This window comes from Balaenoptera musculus, chromosome 19 (assembly GCF_009873245.2).
Source record: "Balaenoptera musculus isolate JJ_BM4_2016_0621 chromosome 19, mBalMus1.pri.v3, whole genome shotgun sequence".
Lineage (NCBI taxonomy): Eukaryota > Metazoa > Chordata > Mammalia > Artiodactyla > Balaenopteridae > Balaenoptera > Balaenoptera musculus.
The window spans coordinates 33,874,531-33,900,827 of NC_045803.1; the positions used below are offsets into that span (position 1 = coordinate 33,874,531).

Genomic DNA, 26,297 nt, shown 5'->3' on the forward strand with positions numbered 1-26,297 from the left:
ACTGAACTGTGAGAAAAACATCAGGTTCACACCCTACACGACTTTTCAGTGAGGAATAGGACTTGGTCCAGGGTGAGCTGGAAATACATGCGTTTAAAAATAACAAGGTCAGTCGGGTGGTCAAGTTCCTTTTCTAGCTGAGGTCTTGGCAGCCAACTTTCAATCATTTTGGCTCCAGACAGGGAGACTTAAAGCAGTTTCTTCTAAGCTAGGCAGTCATCTCCTTTACAGAGCAGCTGACTAATATGTTTACTGTTTCCCCATTTAAGATAGTTTCCCAAAGACATCCGGTGAATCAGTCCATTCACTTGACCTTTTACCACCTTGGTGTATCCATTAGCAATAGGAACACAGAGAGCCAAGGAGCAGGAGTGAGCCCATCATGTACTGTGTCTCTCAGAGAGCGAGGAGAAGCAAGGGGGAAGGAACAAGTTGAGCCTGCTTTCCCCTCCCAGCAATAATCAAAACACTGTGGTTGGGCTCTGGGCCTGACTCCTGCTCCACTGCCTGTCTGCCCAGTAGCTGTCCTATCTTGAATGGCTCCTGGCATTAAGCAGAAGGTGATAGAATAACCTTGGGATGTCTGCTGACAGAGCATATGACTTTATAGTAGAGGCTGCACACTGGCGATCTACTGTTTGCATCTTGCTTGCAAATCATTAATAATAATAATAAAAAAATTAGTTGCCAGCTTTTAAGCATCAATAGACCTCCCATAAAAATCAGGATTTCCATTTTATTTGAAAAATTTAAGACCTGCAACCCTGGGCTTTCATTTTCACAGTGCCTGTCACTTACTTCCCTACTATGCCTCATCTCTGAGGATGCGGGATGGTCACTGACAATCATCTCACACCCAGTTCACATCACTTTTTTACTTTACATGCACTGTTCGTTTATATTACCTACTTGACTCCTCTAGACACCGAAGTTGCCACCTCCCCTCCCCATCTCATCACTGCCTCTAGCCACAGGATCCTTTGAGGCACTCCATTTACTTGTCCACCGAGGTCCAAAGGATTGTACCCACATTTTCAGCGTTGTTGGACTGGACGTGAGGAATGACACGACAAAGATGTGGCTTTGGTTTACATTCGAAACAGCTAAAACATCTCTTGGCTTATGGTCATCTGGACACAATTCCAGATTCCAGGGATATATATCCACTCCTACCCTTTCATCCCATTAAAGAAAAAAGATAACATGGTAGTTGGCGGTTGGGTCTACAGTAACTTTATTGTAACAGAGAGACCAGGCTGCAATAAGTCTACATGATTAGAGCAAATGGTGGTTATCCTTCCAAAGGGTAAAGCCTGAGCCCAGCTGGCAGCACACAAAAGTTAAAATCAAAGCCCAGAATATCCTCTTTCCCGATTCTACCCTGCATTGCCTGACTCATGATATGAAATGAGTGACTGCACAACCATACTGAACAAAGCTACGAGGTCCAACTGGGCAGAGCAACATCCCTACAGGAGATAACAATCATTGAAGGGGATGCTGAAATAAAGTGCAGTTACCTACTCTCCGCTATTCTTTGCCAAGAAAAGCGAGGGTATGGGATGAGCAGTAAATAATGTTCTTCATTCTTCAAATAAGTAAATCCTATGGGATGGGACTGATGGTCAATCAAGGAGTAGAACAGGATGAAAATCTAGGCTAGTTATAGATCTTTGTGCCTAAGGAAAAGAACAGCAGTGAGTAAGGAGAAAAGAGGAACATTAAAATGCCTGCAAGTACTAAAAAGGAGAGCCTTCTTTCTTTTTTTCTTAAATAAGACAGGAAATAGCATCTTTTATTTTCTTTGCTGCAGCGGTAGCAGACTCGCTGTAAAACATGATTTCTGTCATACGGTTTGTTGATAAGGTTGCTCAATCATGGGAGGACAAACATGAGGCTGACTGTTAATGTTAGAACTAGGTCTTTTCACAAAGCCTCTAATAGGTGCTATTTTCACGCTGGCTTTACAGAGGAACCCGCAACACCAAAAGGTGCTTCTGTTAAAGCTTCTGAAATATTGCAATGGTGTGATTGACAGGTATTTTTTGGGCTTATATCTTTCTTGTACATGTAAACTGTTGGAAAAACTGGAGAGAAAAGGATGAGTGAGAGTTTGGTTTACAGCCACAGAGTTCCCAACACCAGCCACAGGTGCCTCCGCCCTCTTTCACTGCACATTCTTTTCTGAGAAACACATTCAATTGCTGAGTTTTAAAGTACTGTGGTTGAAAAAAATGATCCGCTCACCACCATCCACTCTCCCTCTTCCTCCATGTGAATCTCACAATAGCAGAGGCTGAAGACAGGAAGGTTGTCTCTGTTCCCTCTGACCAGGGGAATTACTTGGTGACCTGGTGAATGGCATGAGCAAGGTAGCCCACGTTGCCCGAGGTGACCCCTGCCACAGAGATACGGCCATCCTTTGTCATGTAGATGGAGAACTCCTTGGTCAGCCGCTCCACCTGCAGAGAGAAGAGTGTGTGGGCACTTCCTGGTCAGGGGGGTCTCCCCAGCCCTGGCATGGCACAATTAGCCAACAGTTAGAACAGGAAAATAACAGAAGGTCTGTTTTCTCACTTAAACCCTATTCCCAGAATTTGGTATGCTAGCTTAGAATGAAAGAAGAATAAAAAGCTATTTTAAAGTAGGATGTTGAATTCTAAAGTGTGACCAGGTGAAAAAAATCTTATATTCAGCCTTTGTAGAAAAATGGATCCAGAATCCAGCTATGGAACAACTACTCTTCTTATCAATATTCAGGCTCCTGCTTGCTCTGGAAGCTTTCTGAGAAACGGCAGTGTTTATGAAAATGATCAAAACAAGATCTGTTCTTCAGAAGTGTGCAACCTCATAGAGGATACAGACAGGTAAACGACCAGCAAAGAGTAAAACAAAATGAAAGCTTCATATTTCTTTTACCTATGAATGAAGCTTCAAAATGACTGTTTTTAGAGTAATCCTAAATGGGTAGGTGACCTGAGGAATTTTGGTTTGCAAGGACTGATCAATTGGTCTGCTGCGGAGAAATCGGAGTCCACTCACCTGTTCAGGCTTTAGGCCTGTGAAACAAAACATGCCAATCTGGTCAACGATGTGCTGCCAGTTGTGGGAGGAGCCCTCCTTCTTGAGGTTGGAGACCAGCTGAGTCCGCATGCTAATGATGCGGTCGGCCATGCCCTTTACTTCTTGTAACCTGGAAAAAACCCCCAAGATGGAGCTCAATTCTTGCCAAGCGCCGACAGATAAGCCAGTTCCCGGCATTTTTACCTCCCTTGAGTACTGGTCTAGCGTGCCTCAATTCTCCGTTTTTGACCGAGTCCTGTGTTGTCACTGGTCTCGGAAGAAAGCTATTTTACAGCATCCTGCTTTGTATCAGAACACCACTTTGATCAGGCAACTAAAATAGTTGACGTAATTGAGTTATTAAGAAAAATGAATGCGGAGTGCCTTTCTATTTACTAGATGGATACTGCCCAATTCATGAATTATTTAATAAAGCCAATTAGATTTTCAATTTTAAAAAAAGAAAAATGAATGACTAAATCACTCTAAAACATAGGAGGACTAAGGCTCTCCATCCTTTATTCAAGGGGCAAAAGCTGCAAATTAAACAGTAAAATATGACCTTATTCTTTAACATGGATGGAAGAAACATTCCTGCTTTCACAATTAAAGACAGTGTGCTGTGAACCTACCATGTGCCCAGCCATGTGCTAGGTGCTGAGGAGAAAGGGAGGACTGAGACCCGGCCCCTCCCTTTAAAAGCTTACCATTGCGGCTGGGAGCAAACCTGTAAACAACTGACTATGGAACAAGGCAGGATAAGTCAAGAATCGATAGAATTGTGCTGTGTTAAGAGAGCCCTGAGAAGAGAGGGTGAATTCTATCTGGGGGAGCACAGAAGGCAGTCCTCTGACTGTGCATGCTCGCTGGATTCAGGACACAGTCTTCCCCTTCCTCAGAATCTACCCTTTCATTCTGTTCCTATGGAGCTATGGGAAATTCTTGTGGGCTCTCACTAACTAGATGACTGTAAATAATTTATCTCATTGTTCTTATGTGTTCACTTTTCAAACCATCTCTCCACCATGATGTCATGCAGAGGTAGAACAGAGGTTACACACTGCCAATGAAAGCCCGAATAAGAGTCTTTGTCATGTCTTATTTGACCCAGTTAAACATTCTTAGATTTGGTACATGCACATAAAGACGTGGATTTGTAGCCTCTCTTGAAAAACAAGAAGCTGGCAACACTGCACCAACCTTGTGATTACCGGCTGGAGCCCCTAGCCCCACTAAGGATGGCATTTGATTTTTTTTTTTTTTTTTGGCCTGGCGCATGTGGGTACCTAATAATTCATCAGATGGCATTTGATTTTAAATTTCCTGTAGTCCTATCCATCCAGCTTCATTCACTTTGAGGCCTGGTCCCTAAAGGCACTGAGTACGTGACCATGGCTAGATCCAGGGCCACCTTAGCAACCACTGCCCCCCGCCCCGCCCCCATGCTCCTTGTTGTCCACAGAATGAAGTTCTGACTTCTCACAATATCAAGGTGCTTCATGATCTGCTCCCACCTTCCCAGCTTTGCTGCCTTCTCCACCCTCCTCACACTCAGTGTTTCTGCTACGAAACCCACTTGGTTTGAAGCACACCCTGCACGATGCACATCACGTGCCCGTGCTGATCCTCACGCACATCTTTCCCCTTCCTTTCCTTTGGAAAAAAGTGCCTTCTCTCTTCAAGGCAGAGCTCAAATGCTGCTGTCTGCATCACTTCCTCCCTCATTCCCCACTAATCAATAGTTCTTCCTTTACTCAGCATTTATTCCATCTGTCTTGTAGCAATGCTATACGTGTATCTCTCTCACTAGATTATAAACTCCCCAAGGGAAGAGATATCTTAGTCACCTAGCACAGTATCTCTGTCATCTCTGTACACTACAGACTTCAAATGAGTACTGAAATGCACACATTAAAAAAATAAACATCTTGATAACCATTAAGGACCATGGAAATATTTTTAAAAACCACTTAAAAATATTAAGAAAAAAAGCTTAGAATAATTCTTAGTGACAAAAACAAAACCAACCCTACACACACATATATAACATATTTACACATACATATGATACATGGACATACTATTCATGTTACAACTATGAATAATAACAGGCAAAGAAAAAAAATCTGGGTTATAGTGACTTGCCCAAACTTTCTGAAATGTACTCACACATTAATTTTATAACAGATCTAATTTAAAAAGTAGTTGATTTTTTGGTAAGCCTTGCATAGATCTGTTGTACTGAAAAGAAATATCCTGAACCAGACTCTATTTACTTCAATGTTCAGAGGATTAATCCAAGGTAGAAAAAACAGTTGTTCCATGATGACCAGGTGAGCTACGGATGAAGTTTCTCACAGACTTAGCTTTTCTATCCAATTAGCTGCTTAGGGATCTATGCCCTCGGTTAATCAGCTACACAGGATAAACTCTTATATAACAAATCACACCTTCCATGACTCCAAATTATATATAGCAGGGGTTGGCAAGCTTTCTCTAAAGGGCTAAATCGTAAATATGTTAGGTTTTGTGAGCTGCACATTCTCTGTCACAACTACTGAACTCTGCTGTTGTGACATGAAAGCATCCATACACAATTCATCAAGAAATGGGGGCAGCCTAGATTTGACCTGCAGAACATAGTGTGCCAACCCCTAATCTAGACCAATGTTTTCTCTTACAGGGAACAACCAACTTATTTGTTCGAAAGTGCTGACAAAATGCACACTCCTCTCTCCTTCCTCCCCTTCCACATATGGAAGCTGAGTGACACTGCATGTCCCTATAAGCCAAGTATAAAGGAGCTCTGAAGGATCAGTGGTGGGAAGGGCAGATGGCTGGGGGATGGCAAAGCGCCTTTACCATTGTTTCCGCAAATCCGGGCTGGTCAGAATGGTGGAGGCAATCCGGGCCCCATTGAGAGGAGGGTTGGAATACATGGGACGGATCAGGATCTTCAACTGTGATTCTACCCTCTTGGCTTCATCAGCATCTTTGCAGACCACAGTGAAGGCTCCCACGCGCTCACCTGAAAAGACAAAATGGATCTTGTCTTCTGGTTCTCCTATCTAAAATACTAAAGGCAGTCATGATTCCATTTGCTATGTGTTATCTGTTTCCATCAGAAGCACAAAATAACGCTTTGTTATAAACAAGAAGTTTTCAACAACCAGCATGGTGAATCTACAACAGAAAGTTGGAGTACTAGAGAGTGGTCACAGGTCTCTCTTCATTGTTTCTATCTTCTTGGCTCACAGAGCAGTCACTTTTTGTTTAGAGAAGCCGTGATAGGTTTCTTTGCTGGAGGAATTCAGGGACACTGAATAAGATATGGCTTAGAGCAGTAAAATCCACTTTACCCGTCTTTCCTCTCTGGGTAAGAGGGACACGGACAACACACGCACACGCACAACCCACCCCTTCCAAGACTCTACACCTTTGTGGCACCCTCTCCCACCACTTCTTCAGTCTCAACAGAGAACACATATCACCCTAGGTCCTTTAGCTTACCGTATAAGCCCATGTTCTTGGCATAGGACTGGCAGAGACAAACATTAATGCCCTGTTCGATGAAATGGCGCACAGCCCAAGCATCCTTGTTACCATCGCCACTGGCAAACCCTTGGTAGGCCATGTCGAAGAATGCAAAAAGATTGTTTTTCTGGAAAGGAAAGAAAAGATGACCAAAGCTTTAGGCAGTTCTTCTCAAGATGCCCCAGATGGTTACCTGTGCTTATTGGGACCATGCCTGCTTCACTCAGACAAAGTCAACAGTTTTCTCCCCAGGTGGCAGTTTGGAGATGTTTAATTTTCCTAGAGTTAAGATATCAATATATATATTTTTTTATTCAATACTTTGGTGGATATGGGCCTTCAAGAAGACATTAAGAAAAGATAATCTTAATCCAACCTGGACAGAATGCTGTCTGGTCAAACAGGAAGTATGGCATGTGTGATCTTAGTTCCCTGACCAGGGATCGAACCCACACCCCCTGCATTGGAAGCATGGAGTCTTAACCACTGGACCACCAGGGAAGTCCAAACAGGAAGCTCTTCTAAGGCCCACAGTGGTCTGGGTAATTATTTTGGTCCAGCCAACACAGGACGAGCCTCAGCCTTTCCTGGGGCTAATAAGACTGACTCTGGCAGGCCATCTTATTCCCAGGGCTCAGGGGACAGCCTCATTATAACCATCTCATTTTGAAAGTGCTCTCTGAATGCTGTTTCTCTGTCCCACTCTGTTCACAGCTTAGGTTTGACAGGATGTAAAGAAAGGGAAACCGAAAGGAATGAGAATGGGGACACAAGCCAAGAGGAATATCTTCCTCCTTGGGCATTTTGACTAGTGCCTTCTCTCACAGAAGAATAAGAATCACTGTGAATAATTAACAGCAATGCCAAGGAGAGTGGAAAAGACAGGAGGGGATGTGAAAAAGAGGATAAAAGCATGAACAAGTAGCCACTGACCAGGGCAGGCGTAGGCACCAACAGCAGATACCCTGGGGCCAGGGACACCGACTGTGCAGACTAGCCAGTGACAAGTTTTATCAGAATTCTGTACATCTTGGCTGAGGAGCAAAAATTATTTTCAAACTGCTCATGTATCATCAATTATAGAACTGCTAATTAGGCAAACAAGGAGTTCTTTCCTGGCAACTACGCAATGCGTGGAAATTTCATGCAGCCTCGAGGTTAAATCTCACTGTTAAGACTTTGCCAAGTGAAGCATCCAAGGCTAGTTACTAAACACAGAGCAGTCACCGGTCAGTTCACCTGCCTCACCTTCACCACTGCAGCCATCTCCTTCCACTGTTCAGGACGAGGGTCCACTCCCGTGGGATTGTGGGCACAGGCGTGCAGGAGAATAACACTCTGTGCTGGTATTTTCTAAAGAGAACAACAACCAAGAGATTACTTTGCAGCTTTAAAGGAGATCATTTACCTGAAATGCCATAGGGTCATCATTATTTGATAAGTAACGAAAATAACGTGAGGTCTTGGAATTAGCTCATCCTGGTTTTTTGTTTTTTTTTTTTTTTTTGGCCGCTCTGTGCGGCATGCAGGATCTTAGTTCCCCGACCAGGGATTGAACCTGTGCCCCCTGCAGTGGAAGCACGGAGTCTCAACCACTGGACCACCAGGGAAGTCCCTCATCCCAGTGTTTTAAGTTGGATATTGAGACCTAAGTGGGAGACATCAAATCTCCACAGGGAGGTTTATTCCTTGTTCCTTCCCCCTCCTGCCCTGAAAGCCACACTTACTGAAATGTCCTCAATAGCGCCTGTGAAGTCAAAGCCACACGTCTTGGGGTCATAGTATCGATAACTATGTAGCTGCATGCCAGCGTCCCTGAAGATGGGCGTATGATTTCCCCAGGATGGTTTGGGCAGAAAGACATCTCGGCTGAACTTAAAAAATCTTTGCTAAAAGATGGAATGAAAGGGAATGGAAAAATGAAGAAAGGAGAGGCAAAAACAACAACAGAAAAGTTGATATATTTAACTGAGGAGACATTTTTCTCTACTGAAAGTCAGCTTCTCTCTACAATTGAGAGACAGTGATGACTCAGCAGCGAGACTGCCTGGGTTGGAATCAGGCTGCAACAATTATACTGGCTATGTAGCCAAGGACCTGTCTGGGCCTCACTTTCTTCCTCTGTAAAATGGCATTAACTAAATCTCCCTCAGAAAGATTAAACAAGTTAAGATATAAAAGCTCCTAGTTACAGTAGGTGCTCAATAAATTGTACTTATAATTATCTCTTCCTTATAATTTCTTCTAAGTATTTCCATTCCCCCCTCTCCTCCCAACTCCATTTATTAGAGAACCGGAAATCTTCCAGCTTTGTGGAAAGAGGAAGTCTACTTCTGGGTCAGAAGTCAAACACATATGCAATAGGGAACCCCATCATCCCCAGCTTACAGACCATCTTACTGAAGGAGTTTCCAGACTCACCAGAAAATTGGCTCCAATCCTTAAGGCCCCGGTTCCAGAAATGGTCTGCACGGTGATATACTGAAGGAGAGACACCCCTGGTCAGTGAGGTGCAGCACTCTCTCTACGGGCCCACGACTTAACAACCCTGAGCTCAAGCCCACAGGGAGGCACCGTATGGTCAGTACCCTTCTTTCTTCAGAAGATGAAGACACCCTTCCAAATGAGTATTTAGAAACGAGAGAACAGTACTACTGTTTCATTCCATTTTCTAAGAGAGAGCAACTCTCCTTACAGGTTCTCAAAAGACCTGGCTCTTCAGTTTCTAACACCTGTGCTGATGTGGAAGCTAATTCCTTATGGCCTGCCCTGGAAGTTGTTAGTATCATACTGTGTTATATGAGAAACTTTCAGGACACAGCCCCCCACCAGATATGAAAAAGGAGTGATTTATATAGAGAAAAAAAGACACGATGAACAGTCACTACATTCAAATATTATTCTAGACTTATATGAAATTGAATGACTCTCTGAACATCAAAAAGCAAGTCATCTTAAACAGTCAACAAGTATATTAGAATAACATTATTACATGAGTAATATTCTATGAGTTTTCATAATCTGAAAATACTTTTTGGGTAACAGGGAGATGGCCTGAGGTAAATCTTCAAATTGGTCAACTTTAGGGGATGAGTAAGAAACTACAGTAGGGTTTTTTGTTGTTTTTTTTTTTTAGGCACCATAGAAGTACAAGGCTCTACAAAACATAAATCTACTTTCTGGACTGGGAGGCAGTGGATTAAATGGGGGGAACCCTACTAACAAACTCTTTAGTAAACAAAGTTTGCCTGTGCAAACTTTGGCATGTTAGAAATAAAAACCTAACTGTAAATCTGATAATAAGAATCAGAAAGGCATAGCAATTTATAAAAGAGAAGCTGATGTGATTTTAAGATAGGCCAGTCTTACACTTAGGTTACAATTCGCTAGATAATACACAGACTAAGCAAAAATTACAGAAAAATATAGATGTTTTGAGAGGTTAACAGGTGGTTGATTATATGGATAGCAATCAAACCATATTTTGTCCATGACTTAGGATCATTACTACATTACCCTGGGGTCGAGGTTGTATGCTTTTTTCCCACTTAATGAACTAATGTTCTTAGACTAGTATTGTGAATAAACTATTCATTCTGGCCTTGGGAATGGGGAGGGGAGATGTGTTAGCTTAGCTTTGCTTTGTGTGTTTTCCCCCAGACTTACCCAGAAAAATAAATATTTAAACACACAAATGTATCTATTAAAAAAAAACACATTTGTGGGACTTCCCTGGTGGCGCAGTGGTTAAGAACCCGCCTGCCAATGCAGGGGGCACGGGTTTGAGCCCTGGTCCCGAAGGATCCCACATGCCGCAGAGCAACTAAGCCCGTGTGCCACAACTACTGAGACTGCGCTCTGAGAAGCCCACGCACCGCAACGAAGAGTAGCACCCGTTCTCCACAACTACAGAAAGCCCACATGCAATAATGAAGACCCAACACAGCCAATAAATAAATCAATAAATAATTTTAAAAAAATAAAAAAATAAAAACACTTGGAGTTAAAAAAAAAAAAACACATTTGTTTCAAAAGCAAGGAAACTATAACGCACATGAGACCACATGTCAGGCTGGCTGGCTGCATCCCACCTGCATGATGTGAGTCTTCTACTACAAGTGCTGGGCCTGTGTTTACTCTGTGGGTGCATATGAGAATCTGTTTGTAAAAAGCTTATGTTCAGTGACCTTTAGGGGCCTCTTTCTTCCACAGTAAGAGGGCCCCCAGGGAGCTGGAGGGAGGAGACACCTAGGAACCACTTGTGCTTCACCTCTTGGCTGCAGTGATGCTCTCTGCCCTCTGAGAGGAGGGGGACAGCACGGAGGGAGCACGGTCTGCTCTTTCAACATCCAAGCTGGCTGTGAAGGGGCGGCAGAGGAGTGCCAGACTTGTCCTGGCCCCGACAGTCACCCTGTGGCTTGTTTTCTGCCTGTTTCCTCTACCTAAGCTGGCAGCTTGGGACAAGAGGGTGGGGGCTAATTATAGGCCTTAAAACTTGGCATAGTTTGGCATTCCTCAAAGCCATTCAGTGTAAAATGAACATAAGCACACACAGAGACTAACAGCAAAAACTGTCAAATCTTAAGTCAAATCACTACAACATTTTTAGGATTACTACTACATTTTTGGAATTGGTATTATATGAAATCTTTTATTGAATTAGTGGCAATTTACTACCGAAAGAAGAGATATTAGTCATCGTGTGGCCACCTCAAAACAATCATCACACACAAAGTGGTGTATCTTTTCTTATTTAAATTATTACATATTTGTTTAAACTGTTAAATTTAAAAAGAGACCCGTATGATGCCAGAGTCTGTTCTCCTTACCCGGCCACTTTTCAACACTTCATTGTTCTCACCCAGGGCTAGTTCTGCAGATGCCTTACAAAATTCAGCCAGTCCCCCAATGGGCAGGTATTCTTTGTCCAAACTTCTTGCAGCAATCTGGGCCTCTGCCTAGACAAGAGAAAATGCATCCATTTAGTTTCTTCTCCTTACCTGGAATTACCATGAATAATATCTAATGTTTTATAAGTTAAATTTTGGAAGTAAAGCCTTTTAAAATAATTTGGAGATATTGTTCAAGAAGAAGGGTAAGTACAATATATTTTATATTACAGAACAGAAATATTAAATTTTTATCATATTTTACTTTTATAAGTTAGGTTTTTTGGTTTTTTAAAATTTATTTATTTTATTTATTTATTTTTGGCTGCATTGGGTCTTTGTTGCTGCGTGCGGGCTTTCTCTAGTTGCGGAGAGCAGGGAGTGCAGGCTCAGTAGTTGTGGCACACGGGCTCAGTAGTTGTGGCTCACAGGCTGTAGAGCACAGGCTCAGTAGTTGTGGCACATGGGCTTAGTCGTTCCACGGCATGTGGGATCTTCCCAGACCAGGGCTCGAACCCGTGTCCCCTGCACTGGCAGGCGGATTCTTAACCACTGCACCACCAGGGAAGCCCATTAAGTTAGGTTTTATGTGAATGGGTAGGTATATGGTGTCTCTTGGTTTAATAAAAAAATGGCATTCTTGGGATGCACAAGAACAAGGTTTAAGAGCAACACTTAAAATAGATATAAGATGATAAAATCAAAACAAATACATAAAGAAGAAGTATTTCAAGGTATATACCAGTCTAAGAACTTCAAAAGGTTCATAGTAATAGTCACATATCTTCATGCTTTGGAGTCAGAGGCCTGGCTGTCCCTTACTAGCTGTGTGACCCTGGGTGATTTGTTAACCTCCCTGAACCTCTGTTTGCTCACCTGTTGAATGGGGGAACAGCTGTTTCTACACCTCATATGACTGAGGTGAAGAGTTAAGAGGTAATGTACAAAAGTGTGTGGTGGTGTTTCAGCTTGTATCAATAGCTAACACATGCTGAATACTTTAAACTGATTTACTGAGAACAGAAGCAATCCCTGCATGACGTGAGACCCAGCAGCCAGCAGTTTTTTGTGAGTCTTCTCATCACAACCATTTCTTGAGTCCTTTTTTTCTACTCAGGGAATTAGAGAGAGGACACCTAATCCACACTCCCATACACTCAGAAATTTCTTCTTTCAGTGGTTCATTCAGCCCATGCTCTGTTACTGCAGTGGCTCACGAAGGCCTGAGCCAGCCTACTGCAGCTCAGATGATCACAGGGTTCTTTACTCCCACCCCAAAGTATGCTTCTGTAACTTCCACTAAGGATGCCTAGTTCTGCTGTATGTAGGAACAACACGTCACTACCCCATGTTTGGAAGTGACAAAGCAGCACATATTTCATCAGAGGAGGTGCAGATGGAAAGGAAACACATACTTTCTTTTAAAAAATTGTTCTGGGACTTCCCTGGTGGCGCAGTGGTTAAGAATCCGCCTGCCAGTGCAGGGGACACGGATTCGAGCCCTGGTCCAGGAAGATCCCACATGCTGCGGGATATGCAACTAAGCCCTTGCGCCACAACTACTGAGCCTGTGCTCTAGAGCCCACGAGCCACAACTGCTGAGCCCATGCACCCTAGAGCCCGAGCTCCGCAACAAGAGAAGCCACCGCAATGAGAAGCTCATGCACTGCAACAAAGAGTAGCCCCCGCTCGCTGCAACTAGAGAAAAGCCCACGCGCAAAGAAATGAAGACCCAATGCAGCCAAAACACAACAAAACAAAACAAAAAACTGTTCTAAGGAAATTAGTTACATTATTTAGAGTTGTGATAACCAATAGAAAGACTACTAATAAAAATACGACAAAATAAAGAAAATTATTCTATAGCTCAATAGGAAGAAAGGACAGAAAACGCCTGGGTAGGAGGGTTTTATTAAGGCAATCAAAATGAGAGAAATGGAAAATAACAATGGTAACCCTCATCCACAAAGGGCTATTCCTATCACCAAGAGACAATGTTTAAATGCTTGGTCCTTTTGTGCATCCTCAGGATTAAACATGACACTCTGCCTGTTTTACAGATAATGATATAAGTTCAATCTTGGAAAAGACCATATAGTTCCAACCTCTCACTTTTATAGCCAAGGAGACTACAGCCCAGACACCCTATGTGATTCAAGCAGTATCAGAACTAGAACCCAGGTCTCCTGACTCCCTGTCCAGGAGTCTTTCTGTCTCTCTTCAGGAGTGCCCTTCAGTTATTCATCCCCATCAAACAGATGTCTGGCAAGCTTACCTTCCGGACACTGGGGAGCACGTAAGGCTTTCCGTTATCATCCCGGTAGGCACCAACTCCCAGATTCATCTTTTTGCTGTTGGTGTCTCTCTTATAGGCTTCTGTGACTCCCAGGATGGGATCTGGGGGCCCCATCTCCACATGAGCCCACCAGGAGCTGAAATGGGAAATATAAGACATCAGTCACAGTAACTAGATTTCCCTGGCCAAAGACGTCTGGGATCTGCCAAAAATCCATTTCAACAAATGTTTGCATGTCTACCATGCACATGATATAGCAATAGACACCAATAATCCAACACTGCATAAGACTTCAAAGCACCTTGCAGAAGAGTGGAGGCCAATAATATTAATACAAATGCTGTGAGAAGCAAAAGGTGGGGGCACCTGAATCATCCTGGGAGGACAGGGTGCGTGTATACACTTTCAAAGCAGTCCAAACCTGACCTGGATTCCCAGGCAAAGGCTATTTCAAGTAATTTGGCAGTGAGAAGCTGTGAGTGGTAAAAGATGAGACTAGAGAAGTAAGCAAGGACCAAAGTAAGGGTGTTCTGTGACACCCAACCAAAGGGATTGCGTTTTATCCTGTTCCCCAACTTGTTAAGGGCATCATTTGGAAAGCTTATTAAAATACAGGTTCCTGGGCTCTACTTTGGATGTAGTGAAAATATACAGAATCATTTAAGGTTTTTTTTGAAGGGGGGATGGTGACCAGGTAAGAACAGTGACATGAGGAGACTTGCATTTTTAGAGCTCATCTGGTCACAAGGTGGGGTACTGAATGCAGAGAGGGAAGGATCACTGGAAAATCTGGTCCAGCACCCAGCAAGAGAAAGATGAGGGCTTGAACAAGGATGGGGGCAGTAGAGGTGGAGAGGATGATAGAGAATTGCCAGGTATTTAGAACTGGTTGTAACATCTTACTGATTTCCTCATTACTTATTGAGTTAAAATGCTTAACAATATTCATTATTTTATATTTGTATGAGTCATGATTTTACATTAAAAAAAATATCCTTTAAACGAAATCTTGCCATTTGCAGCAATATGGATAGACTTGGAGGGCGTTATGCTAAGTGAAATTAAGTCAGAGAGAGAAAGACAGATATTGTATAATGTTACTTATATGTGGAATCTAAAAAATACAACAAGCTAGTGAATAAAGAAGCAGACCCACAAGTACGGGGAACAAACCAGTGGTTACCAGTGGTGATGGGGGAGGGGTGATATAGGGGTGGGGAGCGGCGGGTACAAACTATTGGGTGTGAGATAGGCTCAAGCATGTATCGCACAACACAGGGAATACAGCCAGTATTTTGTAATAACTGTAAATGGAAAGTAACCTTTAAAAAAATGTATAAAAAATAGGGACTTCCCCGGTGGTCCAGTGGCTACGACTCCACACCCCCAACGCAGGGGGCCTGGGTTTGATCCCTGTTCAGGGAACTAGATCCCACATGCTGCAACTAAAGAGTTCGCATGCCACAACTAAAGATCCCGTGTGCAGCAATGAGCATGCAGCAACAAAGATCCCGTGTGCTACAACTAAGACCCGGCACAGACAAATTAAAAAAATAAATATTTAAAAAATGTATAAAAAATGAGAATTAAAAAATAACTTATCCTTTAACAGTGTTAGGGGTCATCCACCAATGCCCAGTAGATTTACCTGGCAGAGCCAGGTGAACTGTGTTGCAGGGGGTGTGCACTCCCTGAGTGAATCCCAAGAGGAAATATCACTGTAAATAACTGTTTCTCTAGCTTGTTCCCACTCCCTACTAATTTGGGGGTTCTGGTTCCTCTATGGCCAATAAGCTAGTCCCTGTCGGCAACACTGACTGTGAATTTGGTTTTGTGCTGTGACCAGTGATCTCTGTAAATGGATAGCAGAGATCTATTCTCCACTGGGAGAGATGACAGACAATCCGGTTGGTTGTTGTTTTTTGCATGTTTTTTTATCAGACCTGAGATTGTGTGTCTTTACTCTTTACCAGTGGCTGAAGTTGTAGGTCTTAAGAGCTATAAGCTCTCCATGTGTAATTCAGACAGGCTTTTTTTGGGGGGTTTTATCTCTGAGTGTCTGAATGAGAAATGTTTTCCATCTCAGGAGAGTACTGATAAATTAGATTATAAAAAAACTCAAAAGTCAAGGTGCTCTGTTCTGATTGTGTTATAGAAACTGAATTTCTAGTGCTTAAAATGTGCTAGTATTAAATTTTTTTTTCTCTTAAAGCAGCTAACTCAGAAACGTTTTAAAAATGCAAGTTCAGGGACTTCCCTGGTGGTCCAGTGGTTAGGACTCTGCACTTCCACCGCAGGGGGCCTGGGTTCGATCCCTGGTCGGGGAACTATCCCACATGCATTGCAGTGAAGCCAAAAACACACAAATAAAATTCAAGTTCATATAAGGTAAATCTCTGATAAATGAGACTAGTTTAATTTTGATTTTAAAAAACAGCTATGTCTTTTATTTATTCATGTTAAGTATAATACAAGCATACATTTTACTCTATGTGGGTTTGTTTTCCCTAAACTTATACTGGTTCACTGATAAAATAAGCTAACATCACTTCTATATAACATTTAAAACTATGGAAAATATAAATTTGTGTTCAACTAATTTTTATTTTGACAAATTAAAAATTTTACCAGTAGTAATATATTTTTACTTTTTACGAATAGACTTGATATTTTATGTCTATATTTAGAGAAAATTGAACAGATAGTACAGAGCTCCCATACACCCACCCCACAACAGTTTCCTCTTAATGTCGTATATTAGTAGGGTACATTTGTTACAATTAATGAAACAGTGTTGATACGTTATATCTACAATTTATTCAGACTTCTTTAGTTTTTACCTAATGTTCTATATCTGTTCCAGGACACATTACATTTAGCTGTCATGTCTCCTTAGGCTCCTCTTGGCTGTGACCGTATCAGACATACCTTGTTTTGATGACCTTGACTGTTTGGGGGAGTACTGGTTAGGGATACTGTAGGATGCCCCTCTATTGGAATTTGTCTGATGTTTTTCTCATGATTAGACTAGGGTTATGGGAGAACAGTAATTAAATTTTGTAGCTTGAAGACAATTTCCAAGATCTTTAAATAACTTGAAATCTTTGACTTATATTACAGTGACTTTATGGATTAACCATTGGATACCGAGATAATTTCTAAGTATGATAAAATATTGACATACTGATTACTAAGCCAAATTTAAAGTTTATATACTTTTGCTTCTTATTTTTATATGCTTTAGAGAGGCTATAGCTTTGGATCATTTTAGTGAACATGTTCGTTGTTGACATTTTAAGAAGGTATAAAAGGGACCTGTGTGTCTGTCTGTCTCTGTGTGTGTGTGTGTGTGTGTGTGTGTGTGTGTGTGTGTCTGCAGAAGTTGTACTGTGTGTGTTTATGAGCTTTACTAATCTGCCAAAATGCTTGTGTAGGACTGACATCAACTTCCTCCCCGTTTTATCTGTGAAATGTAAGTTACTTCAGTTAAAGTTATAATTAATGAATGGTTGAGACTATACAACAGAGACAGAAATACAACTGTATGTAAGTTTCTGTTTTTCAAGGAAAAAAAAGTGTTAGCTAAAGCAGTGGTTCTCAAACATTTCAGCCTCTGTATCACTTTACGCTCTTAAAACTTACTGAGGGCCCAGAAAAGCCTTTATGTGGAGCGTAACTACCAATATTTACCGTGTCAGAAATTAAACTGAGAAATCTGTTATACTATCTTAAAGTGTCAGTTTGTTGTAAATATGAAAGAGCGTTTAAAGACAAACCTTGGAAAGTGAATTTTGTTTTGATTTATAATAACTGAGTCTGAAAAAAAGCTACGAAATGTGTTAACATTTTAACAAAGTTTTGCTCAATCTTCCTTGGTTTAGTGATTAATGACTTCACCTACAATATGAAAGGTTATTTTTTACCTTCTGTATAATCTGTCTAGATGGTAGAGATTCCGTTTTTAGCAGAATACTTCTCTATGCTCTATGCTGACTCTCTTACGTCCTTGATTATTTAAGGATAGAATAAAACAAAAAATCAAAAATGGTTCTGCACATTTGTGAGATTATTACTGAACAAATTTAGTAGATTAATCTTAGTTCTGGCTAGAAATTCAGAGAACAGAAGTATTTAAGGTACTATGATTGTTGTTTTTTTCTCCCATTTTCCAACTCAAAGTTCTTTTTTTTCCTAATTGATGTTCTGCACATTTGAAAGAGCTAAGGTTCTGTACAATCATTTTATATGTTTAATATTTTTGTTGTTGTTGTTTTGATTAAATAGGTAAGCAATAATTATTTCTCAGGCACTCAAAATCCGATCGTAATCAAGGGACCAAACAACATCTAAAAACACTTTCATTTGGCCTTCCCCAAATTGAATCCTAGATACAGAAAACACAAAAATTTCAGGCTGTCTTTCACCAAAAACTGTCTTTGTGATTGGCCCTGGAAAAGCACCATCTTTTTTTCCAATCCTCCTGGCAGCATGGAAGCATTAATACATTAAACTGAGGTTTTACCTCATGCTAAATTACTGTTCTGAGAAAAAGATTATTCTACCCTTCTTCTTCAGGGGAAATGGGCAAGAAGTTTTTTACACAGTTTCATATTTCATAAAGAAAACAAAGTCTTTATGATCTCTAAATCAATCACTGAGAAACTGCAGTGTGCTAAGAGCTGGGGATACAAAGAAGAGTGAAACACAATCCCTCACCACCAGATTAGCCCAGTGGAGTGACCAGTAGGGAGTTATAAACAATGTAGGGTGGGGGGAGGGGGGGGAGGGATAACATACAGTGATGAAGACAGGCTCAGGGCACAGATAATTATTTATGGGGGCCCTGAGGAGAGGACCTGATAGCCTGGGAAGGGGAGGTAAGTACAGGCTTAGGAAGGCTTCCAGGAGGAGGTGATCTATGCTACAGATGAAAGGAGGAAAAAGACTTTCTAAGCAGAGGCATAAGAATAATGGCTAAGGGTAAGAAACAGCCAGGGGGTGTTGCAGTAGAAAGTAGAAGCTAGGGAAGCAAAGTTCCCAGTAACTTAGGTGAAATAGCCCACATTCTTTTAGTAATCATTTATTCAGTCCCAACCAATCAAATGTTTCAGCACAGCACAGTACACTACCCATGCTGAAAGCTTGGCGAATTATTCCATTAGAATTTCTTTCCCAATGATCGTTCTCCTGTTGAACTTGTGGCCAATCAGCACTAATATACCTCTCTCCTCCACCAGGCACGCTGGATGGCCGGTTGGACATGGCAGTAGAGTTAAATTTAAGCTCTCCTGACAAGTTGAAAATTGTCTCAGTCTCAGTAGCTGTAATTGGTATGTACAGCTAATTCTCTCTTAACAAAGGGTGAATTATTCCATTTTCAGATGTCCCAGGCTTTTACTTCTTTTAATAGCTTGCCCCGTGCAATGTCAGTAGGGCAAACTGCATGGATTCAAATGCTCAGCCACCTACCAGCTGTGTGAGCACAGGCGAATCGATTAACTTCTCTAAGTCTCAATTTTTCTCACCTGTGTTGGGGGCACAACAGTACCTATCTTGCAGGGTTGTTACAAGGATGAAAGGAGCTATCAAATGTAAAAACTCAAAAACAGAGCCTGATACACAGTGCTTGATGTTAGCTGGTATCACTGTTACTAAATTATTACTAATACACTTTTATGTATAACCACCTTGCCACTAGTATGGAGACTGGTGAGGCAAGTATGTAGAAAATTCAAGGAGCATAAGTCATAACTTTATGACCAAATATGCAGGTCTTTCCTGCTTCTCAATTAGTACTATTTAGTTTTTTCTGGAGTCTCGGAGATGTTATCATTCTTCCTCCTCACTAGCGCTACTGCCAGCTCAAAATCCTTCTCATTCTTTTTCAGTGTTCTAGGCTGCTTGGTTGTCCCAGTATCTAAGCAATAGTGAGAAACAGATACTACCTCGAAGCAACTTCTGAACTGGGCCTGACGAAAGCTTTCATTATGTCCTACCCATGATTCAGACCCTGAAAACATGTAGCCACCTGCCCACCTATATCACTGTCATTAACTGATGAGTGCAAGGAACACCTTGAATGCCCAATGACATACAGAGAACTTTTAATAAGCAATTTTCATTTTTAAAAAGATGGCTCTGTTTCCAGGGCCTTCCATCAACAATGACAGAGCCGCTGCTCCTAAACCACAAGGAGAAGGCACCATTCTATTAAAGGGTGTGAAAAGCACTTATTTGTCAAGTTCTTTAAAAAGTTTATGTAGTAGAGAAATTCTCTCAGAAATCATAGCCTTGAGTCTTCTGGCAGAGAACTGATTGAGAGTGGTATCTTTTAAGAAGAATTCTAAAAAAATTTCAAAACATTAAATCTTAAACAATCTAAATAAAGGAGCAGGGATACTTAATTTGATTAGTCAGTCCTATATCAGTAATGATGTTCAGTGCTCTATGCCCTTTATTATTCCATTCCTTCTAAGGGTAAAGATCACGCCCACACTGTAAGAACTCTAATGGTTTTAAGGGATAGTATTAGAGGAAACCAAGAGTGTTCCAGGGACAAAATTGATACTGATAACTTGTGGCCTACAAAGCATTCCTATCTATGTACTTTGGACAAAAGCACAAAGCTTCAGCCATTGAGCAATATTGACCAGCCAACCGAAAGATGTTAGGTACAAAGTATTCAGATAAGCATTTCCAACTCAAATACCTTGCAATTTTTCTGGGAGTCTACCTAGTGCTTTATAGTTTTTAAAATGTTTTCCCTCACCTTCTTATTTTAAATAAGAAGAGAAGTTAATTAACTTGCTCATGATCATAGAGCTAAAAAACGGCAAAGACAATACTACAATTATGATCTTCTTACTGGTTATTGTACCACTACTGCACACTGCCTTTCTAAAGGGTCTCATGATACTCCTTCAGTTATTTAACTACAAATTAAATAATCAGAATTAAATAATTAAGAATAGGTATCTATAATAAAAATACATTAGCATATTTTCCTTTCTTCACTGACCTGTGACTATGTCTGATTTCATGTCACTATGCTTTTACAGCACAGGTCAGGAAGAAAAGGTTAAAGGTTAGTTCCTTCTGTATAAAAAATGCAGCTATAGGAACACTTGAAGTTAGAGAGTTCCATTTAAATGACCCAAGTATGAAAATTAAGTATGTCATAGGATAAATCCTCAGTCCTTCAGAATACCAACTGCCAAGGTTTCATTGTATTAGAATGAGCTGTTTTAAAAAAAATAAAAACAATAAAAAACTTCAATTAGTTGTTTAAATGTTTTACAATTTTACCATTTGGCTTTAGGTAAAGATCACATCCACCGTGGCAGGAGTGGAGATTCTTAACTTCCTTTTTGTCTGAACAGTTAACAGTCATAGTTAGATACGGCATCTGGTTCTACCACCGAATCATGCATCATTGTTAAACCTGAACAGCACCTCCTCAACGGCAGGTGCTCAAATATTTTAAGACTTTTTTGGTACACATTTTGAACCACTCTGGTTCCCCTACGTTTAGACTTTGAACTAAGATACAATGCTAAAATGTCATTTTTGTTTCCATTGCATTAATTTAAAAATCAAGGTTTAAAATTAAAATATTCAATTTGAAAGACATGCCAGCCAATGTTCTAAGTCCTGAAATACTATATTATAACAGTGAACATGTAGATACAGTCTCTGCTCTCATGGAATTCACATTCTAATGTGGAAAAGACACAAAAGAAAAACAAGTTAGGCTGTCAAAGTGAAAGAGAGACTAAAAGGTAACACCCATAGGGATTTCACCAAGCACCTTGTCAGCAGAGCTGTAGGCCACTCAACCAAATCCATAAAATAAGAGATTATTTTAAGATTACTACAATGGTGAAACAGACTTTCACTTGCCCATAATTTTAGGCACTATTTTCTGTTCTCCAAATCTGCTGCATAAATGATAACCCCTCCCTAATTCTGGTCCAGGTAGGCTGCCTTAAAGAGCACACCTTGACAGTGGGCCAAGAAGGAACCAAATTAGTTAAAGAAGAAAGAGTGAAAGCCTGGACAAAACTGTACTGCCAAGAGTGTGGGGGATTTGGTAAGGGCAAACGTTCTGCCGGCTTAAAGACACCGTGCGTACATTCAAACGAAAGGCCAAGGCAGGTATGAGAGGTCAAGGCTTTGCTCTTTGGAGTTAAGATCTGACTGGGGTGGTTTGGAGACTCGGTTCCTGATTAGGTAGTCATTAAGGGCACTCTCCCAAATCGGCTTCTTGAGTGAATTAAATAGCCTGGCTTGGTTCTCTCCACTAGGAAGGAATTACTAACTCGTTTAATGCTCTTTAACCTTTTCTCTGCAACACATCACACAGTTTGAAATTACACATTTGGAATTTTTTGAGTGACACCGGTCCCTCCCTCAGGCTTGTCCACCGCTGCATCTAGCACGAGCATCTGGTCCAGTGCCTGGCTCTGTGTAACTGCGATGAGGAAATATTCACTAAACCAAGAGCAGAGCAAGAGGGAGGGGAAGAAAGGCTACTTCCCTACAGCCAGACCTAAGGGATAAAACGGGGGGAAAAAGTCACTACACCCCAACTCTTACATCCAAGGGCCAAAGGGCCAGGGGGAGGGGATCACCGGTGACTCAGGGGGCGACACAGGCGGGAGAATGCCGCGCGCCAAGGTCACAGGATGCAGGGAAGAACGCCGAGCCCGAAAGCCAGGGCCCTGAGAACCTTCCTCCCTTGAGCTTTCTTCGCCTGGCACACAAACGGGAGCCAACCGCCGCCCCTCCAGCCCTGCCGCGGCCCAGGGAGACCCCAACAGGTGAGCTCCGCCACCCCACAGAGCAGCGGGTCAAGGGCTCACGCCCCCCCACCCCCCAGCCCCGCCCGGCGCAGCCAACCGGGCTGAGGCATTCCCGGCGCCGCAGCCAATCCGCGCGAGGCCGGCTCGGCGCCACAGCCCGGGGGCTCTCCCCTTGCCCCCACCCGCACTGCGTCGAATCTGCGTGTCGTGACCTCTCCACCTTGAATGGGAGTCCGGGTGCCGTAGAGGGCCACACTTCTTAACCCAGGGGAACGCGTTGGCAGGCTCTCCGACAGTCCTAGGGGCATGGGAGGGGTGGGAGGTAGGACCCGAAGGGTTATTGTGAGGCGCGGACGCTCAATCCTCAGCCCCCTGTGAAGCCGAGGGGGTAGCAGAGAAAGTTGGTGTGTGAGGGTGCACGCGTGTGCTTTGAAGGCGGGTTAGATGTTCTGAGGCGCCGGCAGCTCGCAGGCCCGTCGCCCTGGCTCCTTTTTCTCCTGCTTACCTGGCTCTGGCAGAAGCCGCGGCAGCGAGGCCTGGGTGGAAGGCGGCGGCGACTCCGGACAGGACGCGGCCGGAGTGTAGCAGGGCCATGGTGGGCGGCAAGAGGGCAGTGGGTGGCTGGAGGACGGAGCGGAGATGCCAGCGGGTACGGACACGGAGGCGCGAGGTCCTGCTGAAGGTAAGGACAGCGACTTCCCCGGGCGAGGCTAGAGCGGCCTCCCGCCAGGCCCCGAGCCGCGTCACAGCGCACCCTGGTGGCCGGAGCGGAGCGGCTAGGCTTCCGTGAGGCCTTGGGTCCCGCAGGGGGTGTCTGCACCGCCGGCGCCACGTGGTCCCGGAAAACAGAGACAACACAGTTTATTGCCATTCACAGCGCTCGACACGCTTCATTCAGTTAATGACGACGGACCTGACCGAAGAGGTAGCTGTTACTACTGACATGAATGAGCTCAGTTTATAGGTATCAGCATGTATAGACCTCAGAAACGTAAACAAGCAAGTCGCAGAACTATAGGTATAATATGGCGCCGTTTAGATAAAATTTTAAAATACACAAAATCATACCATACATTCATTCATAAATGTATGTAAAATTTGAAAGAATACACCAAGGAGACAGTTCAACTCAGGATCAGGAGGGCACAAGAGGATGTTTGCCCTTATGGAGGGAATAAGACAACTTTGTCATATTTGCTTCATAAAAAATTACAGATAATATTAACGATTATCACCATTCTGGGTGTGGGTCTCTGTAACATATACATTTAACTTTCTCATTAGAAAGCTAATTTGAGTCTTTGGTGTGAAAGGTGGATTGGAAAGGACTCTCCTAAGAGGTAGGGAGACAAGGTCAAAAGAAGGCTGACACAATAATCCAGGCAAGAAATTCTTGATTGTCTGAATTCAGGTAGAAGTAGCAATGATGGAGAAAAGGTTACAGATCTGGGACATATCATGGAGTACGAATCAAAAGTGTTTGGTGATTAAATGCAGGGAGAAGTAGAAAAGGAGCCTGAAATAATTCCCAGTGTATCAGTTAAAATTGGGGTTGTCTGCAGGTAACAGAGACCCAAAATAATCGGCTTAATCAAGATAAAATGTATTTCTCTAACATAAAAATATGGAGATGGGCAGTCAAGGGCTGGCGTGGCATTTCTGCCCCACAAAGTCCTCAGGGACCCAGCTTGTGCCTCCATCCTCACTAAGGTGTACCCCTCACCCAGTGGTCCAAGATGGGAGCTGCAACTTGAGCCGTCATGTCTCCATTCCAGTCAGGAGTCTAAAGGAAGGGGCAAAAAAATCAAGTGCAAAAGGTACACACTAGCTACCTTTTAAGGGAGCCTTAATAGGAGGAGGCAGAATGTGGCAAAGATCAGATGGAGGGGAGAGAACCGTGGGAGGGCACAGGAGGGAGGACTCGGTGCCAGCTGTGGAAATCGGGGAGGCGTTCGTGGAGGAGATGGCCTTTGATCTGAACTTTGCAGGATGTACGATATTTCACATGTGGGAGATGGAGGAGGGAGAAAGCACGGCCTGTGCCCCTCTTCACTGTCCCTTCTGCGCCCACCGTTTCCTGTCTTTCTTCTCATCACAGTCAGGGCTCAGGGTGGCTCTCCATCTTCTGACTCTCCCTCCAGGGGAAGGCAGTGGCTGGTCAGCTTCCCCCTTCTGACTGATCACCCCTTCTGGCCATTTCCCGGGGTTTTTTCACCCTCCCACCGCCTACCCCTAATCCTACTGTTGATGACTTGCATTCTCGAATCCTGCATTTCAGGTTTCGGTCCTAATCTGCCAATTAGTAGCTGCTGATCCTTTAAACCATCCACTTGCCACTGCAGTCAGAGAGCCTCTGGCAGCCACCCCTGCCCTAAAGTCAAACATGATGTCTATACTTCTCTATATTTTACACATGAACTTCCAAGTAAGCACTCATATGTATATGTGTAAGGTCCATCAGTTGTTTTTTTTTTAAGAAAACAGTTTTAACAAACTACATGCAAGCCCCTGGACTAGGCAATCTGGGCAATGTTTGGGTTCAGACATTCACAGGCTCTGGGTTCCAGCAGTTGGAAATGACTAGATATCATGCTCTGTTCCACGGTGTCTGGAGCTTCTCCAGGCCTTTTTCCCATTTCCTGGTCACCCTCAGTCAGACCCAGAGGAAGTGTTTCTGGGATGAGCTCGGAAAAGTCAGCCCCCAGGGCTCCAGGTAGATCCAGATGTTCATTGGATTCTCCCGGGTGAAAGGGGGGAGGAATGTCTAATAGTGAGGAGGTCCTGAGTCACAGAGAAGTCCGTACTTCACCGTACTCAACCCTCATCATCGTTTGTATTATTATTTTTAAAATTACTCTTACCACAGCTGGGAATTCTGCTGGAGTCATGAAAGCTGACTGGAATTGAGCTGTCTGGTCACCAGGGATCAATAAAGACAAAACTTCGCTGGCAAATCCATAACCCTTCTCAACTCAAAGACCCACACCCTGCATCCCAATCCTGGTGAAGTAGTTTATCATAGAACTCTAGAAACAGAAAGGGCTTTCAGAGCTTATTCAGGACAGTGCTTCTCACACTGTAATGTGCATCGGAACCACCCAGGGGTCTTGTGAAAATGCAGATTATGATTCAGCAGATCTTGAGTCGGGCTTGCAATTCTGCTTTTCTAATAAGTTGCCAGATGAGGCCAGTGCTGCTGACCAGTGGACCACATTGGAGCAGCGTAGATCTAAACCATGCCTTGCAGCCCTTTATAGATGTCACAGGAAGCCTGTGTCCCAAACTCCAGACTTCCCATTATATATATGGAGAATCTGAGGCCAAAGGAGGGAAGTATTCCCTAAGGTCACATAGCCAACTATGGTTTGAGACTAGGAACAAAAGCACACATAGAGGCTAAATTCCTTTTACCAATTTCAGTACCAAATGCAGATAACTAGGAGGATCCCCTGATCTGTTCCCAGCCTGGAGTCAGCTCTTTGGTGGCCTGTCCAGGAATCATCTTGGGGCTTTTGCTCCAGGCCCAGGCCTGGATTTGGTGCTGCGGGATTTGGTGCTGCGGGTCAACCTCAGGTAGCAGGTAGAAAAGATGTAGTCTCTTCCAGGCCAGGGGACTGAAGACCCTTAAGGAAAGAGAGCTCAGCACAGACTTATACTTTTCAGGGGAGCACTCTGGCCATCACCACCTGGGGGAATGACTGAAGCAGGACTGGA

The 26,297-nt window shown here is 42.9% G+C and overlaps 1 protein-coding gene across 1 annotated transcript; it reads right to left on the reverse strand.

Annotated features, from left to right (window-relative positions):
- Nucleotides 1-1,216: 1,216 nt before the first annotated feature.
- On the reverse strand, nt 1,217-23,293 carry GOT2 (glutamic-oxaloacetic transaminase 2). Its single transcript, XM_036832572.1, has 10 exons — nt 23,089-23,293; nt 13,762-13,918; nt 11,427-11,555; nt 9,019-9,078; nt 8,325-8,486; nt 7,846-7,950; nt 6,574-6,724; nt 5,926-6,091; nt 3,043-3,193; nt 1,217-2,462 (listed from the first exon to the last, which is right to left on the reverse strand). The coding sequence occupies exons 1-10, from the start codon at nt 23,175-23,177 to the stop codon at nt 2,340-2,342; spliced, it is 1,293 nt and encodes a 430-aa protein (XP_036688467.1). The 5' UTR covers nt 23,178-23,293; the 3' UTR covers nt 1,217-2,339.
- Nucleotides 23,294-26,297: the final 3,004 nt, after the last annotated feature.